Source organism: Lipotes vexillifer, unplaced genomic scaffold (assembly GCF_000442215.2).
Source record: "Lipotes vexillifer unplaced genomic scaffold, Lipotes_vexillifer_v1.1 scaffold1404, whole genome shotgun sequence".
Classification (NCBI taxonomy): Eukaryota; Metazoa; Chordata; class Mammalia; order Artiodactyla; family Lipotidae; genus Lipotes; species Lipotes vexillifer.
In genome coordinates this window covers 541257-556220 of record NW_006796463.1, presented here as the reverse complement: position 1 = coordinate 556220, position 14964 = coordinate 541257, and the positions used below count along the sequence as shown (strand labels likewise).

General features: G+C 35.4%; 1 protein-coding gene across 1 annotated transcript in view; it reads left to right on the top strand.

Annotated features, from left to right (window-relative positions):
* The window catches only part of MGAT4C (MGAT4 family member C), a 359247-nt gene that overhangs the window by 333692 nt on the left and 10591 nt on the right, over positions 1 to 14964 (top strand). The window contains exon 4 of the mRNA XM_007468628.1: positions 14524 to 14676. Coding sequence (XP_007468690.1) covers positions 14530 to 14676 — 147 coding nt within the window. The 5' untranslated portion in view covers positions 14524 to 14529. The remainder of the gene's footprint in view (positions 1 to 14523; positions 14677 to 14964) is intronic.

The window sequence follows — 14964 nt, the reverse complement described above, 5'->3', positions numbered from 1 at the left end:
CTTTCCCTATTTTGTGTTTCTACTGTAATTTGTGCACATTTCTGAAGTCGTACGTGTAACACTTTTGGGATCGAATTTTGGCACATCTACCTTCCTTTGCACTAAACAGCAGTGCAAGAAAAGATGGGCATATTAATCTTTTCTTTTTAGAACAATGTCATGTGCATAGTGAAGCTTCAATAAATGTTGAAAGAACAAAAGCAATATTTAACATCTAGGGCAACACAGACTAAATAATCACTTAATGGTGTTTCTAAAAATTCCTGATAACAGCTATCAGGAAAGCATTTCTAACCACATTGTATGTTTTTATTGTACTTCCCTCTGTAAGGTTTTATTTTGGGTTTTTTTTTTTCTGTTCCAGTTAAGCTGGATATGAAATTACAGTCATTGTGCCTAGCACAGATCCCTGATACTTACTGTGAACTCTATCTGTGTTTGAAAGAAAGGATAAATAAATAGGTAATGAATTCTGTATAACAGACTTATTCATTCTGATTTTAGAATTTAATAACAAGCTTAATAAAAACAATCCTTACTTAAAGAGAAAGGCAATCACTATTCTAATACATCATATTATTTAAATAAAAAATATATATGCATATATCATATGTATCTACTCAAATCGGTAGTTTGTATTACTGAATTCAATTTAAAGTTTACCTGATCCATTAGCGTACAAAAATGTGTGGCAATTTTATTGAGACAACATCTTATAATCTTTTATACTATGCCAGTAATTGTGCATAAATGTTTGCACAATTCCTTTGGGGAAAAATAGTCATCTTATGTATTAGTGACAAAAATATGATCATTAATGTTTTTCAATAGTATTGCTTTAACCAAATTTTAACTTGATTTGGAAATGCCTAATTTTTACATCTCTCAGATAAACTCTTTGAGTAGAGTGGAATGCATAAAAAGTTAGAGATTTAGAAAGAAAACCTGTCGTTTATCATATCTACATAGCGTAATTGCTCGATACTGTACCTGGACACATCACTTAATCTATCTAATCTTCAGTTCCCTTATTTGTAATGTGAGAATAATCATAAATATATTCTTATCTACATCATGAATTTTGTGGAAGATTAAATAAAATATATTTCACAGCCCTCTGAATGAGTTCGTTATCACCATCATTATCATTATTCCTTTCTTCCTCACTGCCACTTAAAACAGCTTTCAAGGGCTCCCCTGGTGGCGCAGTGGTTGAGAGTCCGCCTGCTCATGCAGGGGACACGGGTTCGTACCCCAGTCCTGGAAGATCCCACATGCCACAGAGTGGCTAGGCCCGTGAGCCATGGCCGCTGAGCCTGCGCGTGTGGAGCCTGTGCTCCGCAACGGGAGGGGCCACAACAGTGAGAGGCCCATGTACCGCAAAAAAAAAAAAAAAAACAGCTTTCATGACTATACCTTTCTACTATAGCTTTCATACTATACCTAGTGCTAAGGCACTAACTCCTGCATTCTCTCTGAAGTAGTTAGTTCAATGTTTGCTTTTATTGGTTCTACTCTAGCCAGGTCTTTTTCAGCTCATTGGAAAGAAATTAGAAATCTGTAAGAGAATGATATTCTAAAACAGCAGTTGGTAAATAAAGTACATGTCTTGTCTTAGCTTCAGTGTTGAAAAAGACTACTTTCTTCCCAATCCTCATCTCAAGTTTTCCTATTTTTATAGTCAGTGGCAGAAAACCTTCAGCCTATCAATGCTACACGTTTTCTATCTGAACTGAAGCTTAAAGGCCCCAGAAAATAAATCTCACTCATCATCATTGTGAACCCTATGGAATAGTCTAGCCTCTATAATTTTCCACTTCACTACCACCTATAGCTACAAATGGACAGTACAACTTGGGACTGTTAAAAAAAAATCTTAAATGGGAAAAGCAATTACATCTGTTCCTATCAATATGTGAATATCTGAGCCTTTTGTACAAAACGTAATGATAATCATGTTTTACAAGAAACTTTTCATTTTCGTGGCATCCTGAAGCTTTTGCTATGTCAGCAACATTCTTTCTGTTCATTGGAAAGTATTGAATACTGCCCCGAGGGCATGTGCAGCCTTCCACAAAGCAATGTAAAAAAACAAATTGGCACACATTAAAAAAGGCAAGCCAAGCAAGTCAGATGCACATAGTGACACATGTCAGACAGATGAATGGTTGACTGCAAGACTTCTTTCATGTTTTCCCTGATTCGAGGTTAAGTATTGGATACCAGCCCATGTGATGTGGAGAATGTAATTTACTTTTGCATTCTGACTGTTGATTTAAAAATAGACTATTAAATATAAGTTACAGCTTAGAGCCTTGGGGGAGATTACCGTAGCCACATTCATTCAGGTAGGTAGGAATAGGGTTTTCCTTTCTTCCATCCTCTCATATGGGGCATGGAATAGTTTGCATTGGGAAGTGCAAGTGATTTTACCCTAAAGAGCTGGAGGGAGAGAACTGAGCTCATTAACATTTGGTGGTTTGTCGTATATAATCCAAGTAACATTCCAGAAACATGATAACATGCACAAGCATATGCACCCTAAGCAAGTGCTTCTACTGTGTAATAATCCACTTGTCACTTTATATCAGCATCAATCCTTTAATAAATGAGCATGTTTCTTGAGTTGATGAAAACTAGCATACAGATTTCCCCATACTATCTTCCCAAGAAGAAATGTAAAGAAGTTTGTACAACCAACACTTTATCTGCCTCCATGAGCAATGATTTGAGGTCAATAATAGATATTCATAGTGTTACAAAGACAGAGTCTTTATTCCTATACATATGTATGCAGATATATGAGGTAGTAAAGATAAGTAAATAGTTCCATAGGCCCAAAGAATATGTCTCCCAATTGCATGGCTTGTAAAACTTTGTACCATATCTGAATTCTGATATTAAATAGATCATATTACACCTGTTGGAGGCTCCCCAGCACAAACCAGTCATTTTGCTACTGGTCTTCTAAGTGTTTACAGTGTCAACATTAATTTTTTCTGCTGCATTTCTTAAATGTCCCCAAAGACTTTGATTTATCTTGGGTATAAAATATTTCAATCCATTAAATAATAAAATAACAAGTGACATTATCCTCACTTCTCACTTAAATAAATTGTAAGACAAGTAAACATAGAAGAGTCTGTGGTGCTTTGATAATGTGCAAAGTCGTTTGATATGCTCAGTTGCATTTTTGCAACCAAAGAGCCCAGAGATTACACTGTAGGTCTGGGTCATGGCAGGGAAGCTCTTAGGCAAGCTTTTACGTGTGCTGTGCTGTGGGAAAGAGATGCCAATATTCAGAGGTTGGTAGTTTTGGGGGGCTCTTGGTAATTGACAGGGCCCCAGCATACACAGCTTGTAGGGAGGCAGCAAAGGGAGAGAGTGCCTGAAGCACTGGGGCTCCTACCACAGTGGACCCCAGTTCTTTTATTATTTCCTGTAGGAAAAGAATTGTTTTCAATTTCATATAAAATTACTCTTGTTACAAAACAGAACAAGCTTTGGTTATTTTACGTCAGGAGTGGGAAGTAGAAGTCAGACAGGATGAATGTTGAAATTGGAGTTTTGACTCAAAAGAACTGTCCAGGTCTTGTGCCTCCTCTGCTTGTCCAAGTGCTCCTTGGCTCTCTTCCTCGTGTCACTTTCTCATGAAAGGCAGAGTAAAAATTAAAGTGCATCTAATTAGGAACTTGAAAAATTCCTTGAAAAATTTTGAGGAGGCATTAGGTTCCTCTTCCCTCATTTTTCCAAAGAACATTACTGAAAAGGATCAAGTGAATTTGTGTTCTGTAGAGTTGTCACTGCATAAACCTTGGCGTCCTAGTAGTAGGGGAAACCGGGGTCTGAATGCACAGGCTGGTTGAGCTCTGGGCAAGGATGCCTGTGCCTCTTTACTAACGCAAGGTTTACATGGGGCCTTGTTTTATCATTGTGATGACTGAGGTGATTTGCAGGCAGCTTTCTTGATTTCTGCCCGGGAGCACAGCAGGACCCTGCTGTTACGTTTTCTCTACTAACCTAACCAAGCAGGCATCTTCGGAGCGCCCCTGGGCTGGAAATGCATCCTGATGTCTCCTCTAGGGCGGATCTTCCCACTTCCGGTTTAGGAGTCGAAACTTCCAAACCCGCTTCCAGTTTAAGTTCTGATAACTTTAGAAACATGATAAACAGCGGACAGGTAGGAAAAGCCGTCAGGAATCTATTGCTGTTGCCAAAGTTAAAGGAAGTATTAACCTGAGCTCCGATAATGACAGTGCGAACTGGATAGGAGAAATTGTGGCAGGTGAGAGAGAAATTGAGGACCAAAGACAAGGCTCTATGACTGTGGGACAGCAGGAGGCTTTTTTTTTTTCCAGATGATTTGACTAGGAGATTAGAAAGCTAGGTCTACCAAAAATGAGACTCTGAAAGGAGGAGCAGAATGGAAGGGAAAACTCAGCCTGTAGTTTTAGATTCCTTGTGTTTGAGTAGCCAGAGGGAAATCTACATAGAGATAACAGTAATTATTCAAAAATTGGAAGTAGGCTCAGGAAGAAGTCCTAGGAGAATATCTGAATTTTGAATTTTGCTCAAAAAGTGTTTGTAGGAGAGGTCATGTAATGCCAAAAGGTTGCAAAGAGAAAAGAAGAGAAGGTTGGCTGGAGTAGTGGAAAAGAACAATATTACAGAAGGGAAAGATTACTAAGAGGGTCTTGTATCCCCTTGGTGATGGTTTGTAAATTGAGAAGACAAAATTCAGGTAACATCAGTATTAAATAGTGAGAAAGGATAGTACCGTCTCAGTGATTTACCTGTTTCCTCGTCAGTGAATACAGCTTTATTTATATGTGTATAATTATGTGTATATAAATGTATAGGAATGTATGCTACACTATCTATAATTTCAAAATTGTATGTGGGATAGATGAATATATAATATACATTTTATATGTGAGTATATTTATCCATTTATTCATATATAATAATTTTTATAATGGGAATTATAGAGTGAAAATGATTGCTTTCCATTTAAAAAATGAGTTATTTGACATGGTATCACATCAAAATGATTTTATATAGTTGTGTATTTGAAGTTTGGTTATAGTAGTTTAATATATATGGACATTTAGCACTTGGGTCTTCCAAAGAGAATGTGGTTCTTCCATAAACAAAAACTGATGAAGTCTTATTGAACTAGATGTGCCAACTTTGCATACATTTGGGGTGGAGGGTAGGGTTATTATATATTCTTATTTCCATAACTGTATTCAAAATCAAGTGTTGTATTATAAACTTGTGACAAAGAAACTGTTTTTGAAAACACTTTCAGTAAAACGAACAAAACATGTTCAATGCTTCTCATCGTGCGTGCAAGAGATAAAGCGTACTGTAGCATATGTTGTTAGATGAATCTCTGGTGACATTTAGGGTATATAAAGATGATGTATCAACTTGAGAAAATAATTTACTCAAACCACGATAATAAAAGTTATCATTTTTATAAATAAAACTAATCTGGAATTATCAACAGCCACAACCTGCTATGGGTCTCCAGGCTTTAGGGCCTAGGCTTCTTTTTTTTTTTTTTTTTTTGCCGTATACGGGCCTCTCACTGTTGTGGCCTCTCCCGTTGCGGAGCACAGGCTCCGGATGCGCAGGCTGAGCGGCCATGGCCTACAGGCCCAGCCACTCCACAGCATGTGGGATCTTCCCAGACCAGGGCACAAACCCGTGTCCCCTGCATCGGCAGGCGGACTCTCAACCACTGCGCCACCAGGGAAGCCCCATTTCTGAAATTTTTTAAGACTAAGTAGAAAATTTCTAACAAATAAGACACTGTCTGAACATGGAACTAAATACTGTTCAAGTAACTTGTCCTCATTTGTGAGACTAATATTTTCAAGTAGGAACATTCTATGTGAAATTTCTATTATCAGGATATGCTCACCTGTTTAAAAAGTTAAAACCAAATTTTTACTTTCTTTTAATAATTGTAGTTTAAAGGATGGTGAGCTTGTTTATGCCTTGTTTGACTTAGTGGTTTTCTATAGATAATCAGTATTATTAGTAGCTTTTATCAACATGCTCTCTTTTTACATTGGGACCTGAGAAACTAATGTTTTTCCAATGTCTGTGGATTAAAATCTGAGTTTAGATGGCTACCCAGTAACTCTATCTTGCTAACTGGGTGTTATCTTCTAGGCCACCATATCTCTTTCAAGGAATATGGCTCTATCCTCCTTTGTTGGATTATTTTGAAGTATATTGGCTTGTGATTAGGCATGAAACATTCTTTAAAATCCTACGTATCATACATACTTTGTTGGCCAAAACACACCAAAATTTTTTTAATATTAAGAGAGAACTTTGGATTACTCAGATTCTCTTTCCTTGCTAATATTTTGACTATTTAAACTGTCAGATTCTCGGAGAAGAATATTAATATTCCACACTGTGTTTGCAGATCCATAAACGTGTGCTTATGTTTCTAAGAGTTCTTGATTTATGCATTTTTCTGCTGTGATATTAGACAGATTTTGGCCTCTTGATCTAGGACTGTGTTAAGGCTCCTAGCATTAGGAATTCTGACTTAAATCTTCTGTTGTTTCAGATTTAGGAAGTTGCTCATTGTGTTATTTGGTCATATTTTGTTGAGAATTGTGGCATTTAGCATTATAAAGTAACCTTAATTATGTAATTTTATGCTTTTATGGCCTGTATTCACCCACATTTTATATCAGGATTGCAAACCATGGTATCTCATTGCATTTGCTAAAAATGCTTTGCTCATTCCTTTATCATTAGCCTTTATGAATTACTTTGTTTTATGTATGTTTCTTTTACAAATACCACTTGATCATGGTATATGATCCTTTTAATGTGTTGTTGGATTCTGTTTGCCAGTATTTTTTGAGGATTTTTGCATCTATATTCATCAGTGATATTGGTCTGTAATTTTCTTTTTTTGTAGTATCTTTGTCTGGTTTTGGTATTAGGGTGATGGTGGCCTCATGGAATGAGTTTGGGAGTGTTCCTTCCTCCACAATTTTTTGGAAGAGTTTGAGAAGGATGGATGTTAGCTCTTCTCTAAATGTTTGATAGAATTCGCCTGTGAAGCCATCTGGTCCTGGGCTTTTGTTTGTTGGAAGATTTTTAATCACAGTTTCAATTTCATTACCTGTTATTTGTCTGTTCATATTTTCTATTTCTTCCTGGTTCTGTCTTGGAAGGTTATACCTTTCTAAGAATTTGTCCATTTCTTCCAGGTTGTCCATTTTATTGGCATAGAGTTGCTTGTAGTAGTCTCTTAGGATGCTTTGTATCTCTGCGGTGTCAGTTGTAACTTCTCCTTTTTCATTTCCAATTTTATTGACTTGAGTCTTCTCCCTCTTTTTCTTGATGAGTCTGGCTAATGGTTTATAAATTTTGTTTATCTTCTTAAAGAACCAGCTTTTAGTTTTATTGATCTTTGCTATTGTTTTCTTTGTTTCCATTTCCATTATTTCTGCTCTGATCTTTATGATTTCTTTCCTTCTGCTAACTTTGGGTTTTGTTTGTTCTTCTTTCTCTAGTTCCTTTAGGTGTAAGGTTAGATTATTTATTTGAGATTTTTCTTGTTTCTTGAGGTACGCTTGTATAGCTATAAACTTCCCTCTTAGAACTGCTTTTGCTGCATCCCATAGGTTTTGGATCGTCATGTTTTCATTGTCATTTGTCTCTAGGTATTTTTTGATTTCCTCTTTTATTTCTTCAGTGATCTCTTGGTTATTTAGTCACATAATGTTTAGCCTCCATGTGTTTGTGTTATATACTTTTTTTACATGTAATTCATTTCTAATCTCATAGCATTGTGGTCAGAAAATGTGCTTGATATGATTTCAATTTTCTTAAATTTACTGAGGCTTAATTTGTGACCCAAGATGTGATCTATCCTGGAAAATATTCTGTGCGCACTTGAGAAGAAAGTGTAACCCGCTGTTTTTGGATGGAATGTCCTACAAATATAATTCAATCTATCTGGTCTGTTGTGTCATTTAAAGCTTCTGTTTCGTATTTATTTTCATTTTGGATTATCTGTCCATTGGTATAAATGAGGTGTTAAAGTCCCCCACTATTATTGTGTTACTGTCGAGTTCCTCTTTTAGAGCTGTTAGCAGTTGCCTTATGTACTGAGGTGCTCCTATGTTGAGTGCATATATATTTATAATTGTTATATCTTCTTCTTGGATTGTTCCTTTGATCATTATGTAGTGTCCTTCTTTGTCTCTTGTAACATTCTTTATTTTTAAGTCTATTTTATCTGATATGAGTATTGCTACTCCAGCTTTCTTTTGATTTCCATTTGCATGGAATACCTTTTTCCATCCCCTCACTTTCAGTCTGTATGTGTCCCTAGGTCTGGAGTGTGTCTCTTGTAGACAGCATATATATGGGTCTTGTTTTTGTATCCATTCAGCAAGCCTGTGTCTTTTGGTTGGAGCATTTAATCCATTCACGTTTAAGGTAATTAGTGATATGTATGTTCCTATGACCATTTTCTTAATTTTTTCGGGTTTGTTTTTGTAGATCCTTTTCTTCTCTTGTGTTTCCCACTTAGAGAAGTTCCTTTAGCATTTGTTGTAGAGCTGGTTTGGCGGTGCTGAATTCTCTTAGCTTTTGCTTGTCTGTAAAGCTTTTGATTTCTCCATCAAATCTGAATGAGATCCATCCATAATCTTGGTTGTAGGTTCTTCCCTTTCATCACTTTAAGTATATCAAGCCACTCCCTTCTGGCTTGCAGAGTTTCTGCTGAGAAATCAGCTGTTAACCTTATGGGAGTTCCCTTGTATGTTATTTTTCATTTTTCCCTTGCTGCTTTCAATAATTTTTCTTTGTCTTTAATTTTTGCCAGTTTGATTACTATGTGTCTCGGCGTGTTTCTCCTTGGGTTTCTTCCTGTATGGGACTCACTGTGCTTCCTGGACTTGGGTTGCTATTTCCTTTCCCATGTTAGGGAAGTTTTCGACTATAATCTCTTCACATATTTTCTCAGGTCCTTTCTCTCTCTCTTCTCCTTCTGCAACCCCTATAATGCGAATGTTGTTGCGTTTAATGTTGTCCCAGAAGTCTCTTAGGCTGTCTTCATTTCTTTTCATTCTTTTTTCTTTATTCTTTTCTGCAGCAGTGAATTCCACTGTTCTGTCTTCCAGGTCACTTATCCGTTCTTCTGCCTCAGTTATTCTGCTATTGATTATTTCTAGTGTAGTTTTCATTTCAGTTATTGTATTGTGCATCTCTGTTTGTTTGTTCTTCAATTCTTTTAGGTCTTTGTTAAACTTTCTTGCATCATCTCGATCTTTGCCTCCATTGTTTTTCTGAGGTCATGGATCATCTTCACTATCATTATTCTGAATTCTTTTTCTGGAAGGTTGCCTATCTCCACTTCATTTAGTTGTTCTTCTGGGGTTTTATCTTGTTCCTTCATCTGGTACATAGCCCTCTGCCTTTTCATCTTGTCTATATTTCTGTGAATGTGGTTTTTGTTCCACAGGCTGCAGGATTGTAGTTTTTCTTGCTTCTGCTGTCTTCCCTTGGACTTTTCATTGTGGTGACTTCTCCTGTTGCGGAGCACAGGCTCTAGGCACACAGGCTTCAGTAGTTGTGGCATGCGGGCTCAGTAGTTGTGGCTCATGGGCTCTAAAGTGCAGGCTCAGTAGTTGTGGCACACGGGTTTAGTTGCTCCATGGCATGTGGGAACTTCCCAGACCAGCGCTTGAAACCATGTCCCCTGCATTGGCAGGTGGATTCTTAACCACTGCGCCACCAGGAAAGCCCCTGCTTTGCCTTTTAAAAACTGTCTCCTGGCAGCAAAGTTTTTTGTTTCCTTTTTCTCAAGGATAATTGCCCTATGCTGCCAGTTGTTCATTGTCTGAAAATAACCATCATCAACTGTGGATGAAATACAGTTCCTCCTGGAAATGCAGAGGGAGAACTTTAATACTTTTGTTTCAATTACTGATTTTGCAATCAGGAGATGATGCAATGATCACCTCCAATTGTGGCAGTTGGGTTTCTTACTTTTTCTTTCTCTCCTTTTCATTATCACAATATAATCATGAATTTATATTAATTCAGTATTTTACTATCAATCATAGTCAATTTTTGATCTTTTTTTTTTTTTCCCCATATTTTCTCAGTATAAACCTCCTCAAGTTGTTTTCTGTGTTCTTTAGATGTGACCCCACTAACCTCTGAGAGCTTCCTTGCTTCATGGCATAACAAAAAGCCTAATATCAGAGTTCTCAGCTATTTCCGTTTTCTTCTCAATAAATTTGTTTGACTTTGGTCTGGGTTTTTGTTTGTTTGTTTGTTTTCTTTTTTTGTGAATATTCATTTGTTTTTTCCTGGATCCATGTAATTGTATGTTTGAGATGAGAGAGGAGTTTGGATAGATTATTAGCTTTCTTAATTTTTCTTTTACTGTGGTGTAGTTTGGTGTAGTTTGTTTAATAAATGACACATATTTTGGTCTAACTTTTGACATCTGATTTAGGCTCCTCAGCCAATTCTTCTTGTCCTGGCTGTTACTGTTTTTACTTATATGTAAATTGAACTTTGTGCTATCATATTTCTCTTGGTTATTCTGAGGGTATATACTACAGAAGGTTTATTTGTGCTCTGAATGTTTTGAATGAATTTTGGAGGATTATAAGTTGGAAGATTGGATGTTAGAACTTAGGTGACTACCACTATTCTCTAAGGACTGAATTTCTGTTTTTGTCAACTCTTTGGAATTATATTCCAGGATTTTGTTGCTGTTGTTGTTACTGTTTAATTTTCTTCTATTTTGCATTAATGCAAAATGCACAGCAGTTTGTCTTCAAAGCATTTTTTTTACCACTTCTTATGCTAGTTGAAATATCATGTATCACCCACCTCCTAATGTTATATATTTATGTGTGTTTTACGTTAAATATATTTAATCAAAATTTTGCTTTCTGCCAAGAAATTTTAATTTATTTTTATTACATTGTTTTTATTTTATTCAACAGACCAATATCACGTATTATTATCACATATGTTAATAGTCTGTTGGCAACCATATATTTAAAATATATGAAACCTAATTAATAAACTGTATACCAATAGTGGTTAATAGAGCAGACTCTGTAATAACTCTAAGATTTAGAAGCTGGAATCATCCCTTATGAAGATGAGAAAGGCTTGTTTTCCTTAAGTTTTAAAATTGGTCTAATAGTAGTATTAATGTGTTAGCATTGGTATGAAGGTTCAATGAGCTATCCATGCAAAATATATTGCCCAGCACTATCTCTATATATAATATGTACATTTGAACTTTGTAAATTCAGTTTGCATCTCATAATTTACATTTTCTTTTTGTCTCAAAAAAATAGAATTAGGATGGAATTCTTCTTGACTTAGCATTTATATTGAACTCAAAACATTCAACTTTCCAAGCATCCAGAGGCATAACCATAAAGTGTTCCATATTTGTTAAATCTTATTTTCTTGAAAAAAATTTGCTGTTTATGCTTTTGTGTCCAGGAAATAAAATGTGTTTTATTTTCCAACAGACAATAAAGAATTTTGAAAATTAAAAGTAGCTTTAAAAATATTACTGAATATATGTGCTTTTAAAAATATGGAAAGTTTAGGAAAGTAAAACAAGATTGAAAATTCCTGATTGTTCTGCTACATTGAGATAATGACTGTTAACAGCTTATAGATTCTAGTTTCCAATTTGTTTTACAAACATCACTGCTTTGCAATACCATAGCTAAACTTTTGCTCACAAATACATTTTTTTTGGTCTTTGAACAGATTTTTAGAAATATAATTGCTGAGTTAAAGGGAATAAATTTATTTCATACTATTGCCAAGTCTTCCCAAATTGACATTTAGAAATATTGTGTCACTTGTATATGATTAGATTCTAATCCTTTGTCATTTCAAAATTCAGATAAAAATCTTTTTTGTTGTTATACCCATTTTATTACTTAACCTGTCTCATAAACTCCTTTGTATATCATCAAATATGCATTTAGGGCAACATTGTCAATGGCTTCAGTCTAATAACACTACAAATTATTCAAACATCTTCTACTGTTGTCAATTTAAAATATTTTCACTTGTTGGTTTTCAAACAAATTTGTGATGAAAACACCTTCACGTGTATGCTGAAATAACTTATGATGACAAATCGTGAGAAAAATCCATGGGCAATGTGGAGTCGTGGTTCTAAGAGCTAAGTGCCTGGGATATTCTCTCCTGGACCTGAATCCAGCACCTCCTAAAATATAGAGGGCAGCACCAGGGTTCTGGGACCGGCCACTGAATATAAACAGATAAGCCCCTCACCAGACCCTACTCCAAAACGATCCCTCTCAGATGACCCTGAGACTTCTGCCTTAAGCATCTAGACTCACAAGCATTTGTACTAACAGATCTCAGCTGCATCCAGAATCTGCACCCAGTAGGTATCCCCTCCAGCTCCTTGGGGTCTGGAGGCCCTACCAGAACATCATTCTCTTGAAATTAGCCACTCAGATGGAGAGTCCATAGCTTTAATCCTGCTTCTTATCCTTCCTAGGCATCCTTAGGTTACAACTTCAGTAAACGTGAAGGGGCACCTCATCCTGCACCCAAATCCAGATAAAAAATCTTTTACAAACAGAATATTTTATCTGTAGAATCAGGACCAGATTACAGTATGGTACAGAATATAGAACCAGACAACAGAATTTCACTTATAATATTTTGGTTCAAAAGTGCTATGTATGTATTTTCTTACTGAAAAAGGTTATAAATGATGACTCTATAAATACATTTTTGACCCATAAATGCAAATTAGAAAGTGACCCTATTCTAGAATTGGCATCACAAACCAGAAGAAGAGATGATTCAATGTATGGTCTGGTATACAGTATTAATGTTTACCATTACCCAGTTCTTCTATATTTCTGTGTACATAGGAGAGTATGCTTGCCCACACCCTTGAAATTAGGAGTGGTAGTATGAATAGTAGTTATGCCAATGCACTGTGAGCAGATCATCAGTTCTCCATATAGAAAAGATAAAATAAATTATTCCACTATATCATAAAAGACACAAAGATAAATTACAGGTATACTAAAAATAAATCTATCTATGCAAAACAAAAAAATCCCAGAAGAAAATAAATGAGACTGCCCATATGACATCAAGATAGGGAAGGATTTTTTTTAAGCATTATACAAAAAAAGTCCACATCCATGAAATAAATTTGACATGAAAACCACTACACTGCAAACATCATACCAAAAAGGAGAAAATACAAAAAGTGCTTGGGAAAGATATTTAGATATTTTCAACGTGAGTAAAGATTAGTATATATATGTGCATCCTTACACATATATTTAAAACTCCTAAAAATTAACAAGAAAAAATAACCCTAGAGAAAAATATGGCCAAAGGAAATGGGCATTAATTCTTATAACATTCCTTTCTCCCAATTCCTAATATTCTTTCCTATAATTTACAAGGATTCATAAATGCTTTCTTGCATTAACTCATTGAAGAGCCATCATTAGCTGGCTATTTCTTAGACATTGTTGTAAGGGTTTGGGGTGCAGGCCTTTTCACCACCTGAAGTTCTTTAGGCCCATAAATACTTCATCCTAAAGCTGAACCCAGGGAGACTTAGTACATAACAAGGCACGATTTCCAGATCATAGTTGATTTTTGACAAAATATGATTCCACTGGTCTTTTGATCATCCCAGATATTTATATTTTTTAAAATATGGTAATCTAAATGAATTTGTAATTCATTTACAAATCACAAAATGATGGAGCAGATCACAAAATGTAGAAGAATGAAATGGAAAATCATTAGGCCTCCCCTAATCTTGCTGACTCCAATTTTGCCTTTTTGTAGTCCATAAATCATTATAAACTGCCAGACTTCTAGGTAGTAGATCAAGCAAGGCAATGTCGATATGCCACTCCAGGATTTACTCTGATTTAGCAAGAATTACTGGAAAAATAAACAAAGCAATTATAACTCAAATATATGTGTGGACTCACCCCCCAAACTTTCACTTCCTTTGTCACTTCTCTTTCTTTCACCCAGATTTTCTCCCCATCACTCTTTTCAGTGCACCTACTCTGAGATCAGTATTAGGCCCATACTTCTAGTTTCTTTCATTTTCATTATATTTTAATATGAGGAGGTAGATGTTACCTTAATGTTTGCTTTTCTCTTTAATTTTTATTCTTTCTCATCAAAGAAGTATTATTTTCTTACATTATTGTTACCAATGTTTATTTGTTCAGAAATAATTGTGCTTTTCATTTTTACTTACTCTACATCAATATAAACCACTGCATTATCCTTCTGTTAATGTATTAATAGCCTGTGCCAAATTTATTGTGAAATTGGAAACAATTTTGTTTCCAGGATTTGAATAGTGAGATTTTATAAAGGCCTGGATTTGACTGATACGATGAAGAAATATTTGCATACAAAATTAACTGTTAATAATATTGTGCCTCTTTTCCACAGGAGAGAATGTTTAAATTTCACCAAGTGAAACATATTTTTGATACACTAGATAAAATGCGATGCCTGCGAAAACGTTCTACGGTCTCATTCTTGGGAGTTCTTGTCATTTTCCTTCTGTTTATGAACTTGTACATTGAAGATAGCTATGTTATGGTAAGTCTTGGAGGTTGATTATTTTTTGTTCAGAATAAGGCCTAAGTCGAACCAGACAGTCCACTTGTAACCTAACTTCAGTCCCAGGCTATTGAAATAGCCTTAGTGTAAGCAAAATTATAACATGTATATTTCCTATCTAGCTACTTTTTATATTAATTATATATTACCAACATTACAATTGTTTTGGTTTATGTTGCAATGTTTTCTTTAATGCCATATATATATATATGTGTGTGTGTATATACATATATATATATATATATATATATATATATATATATATAT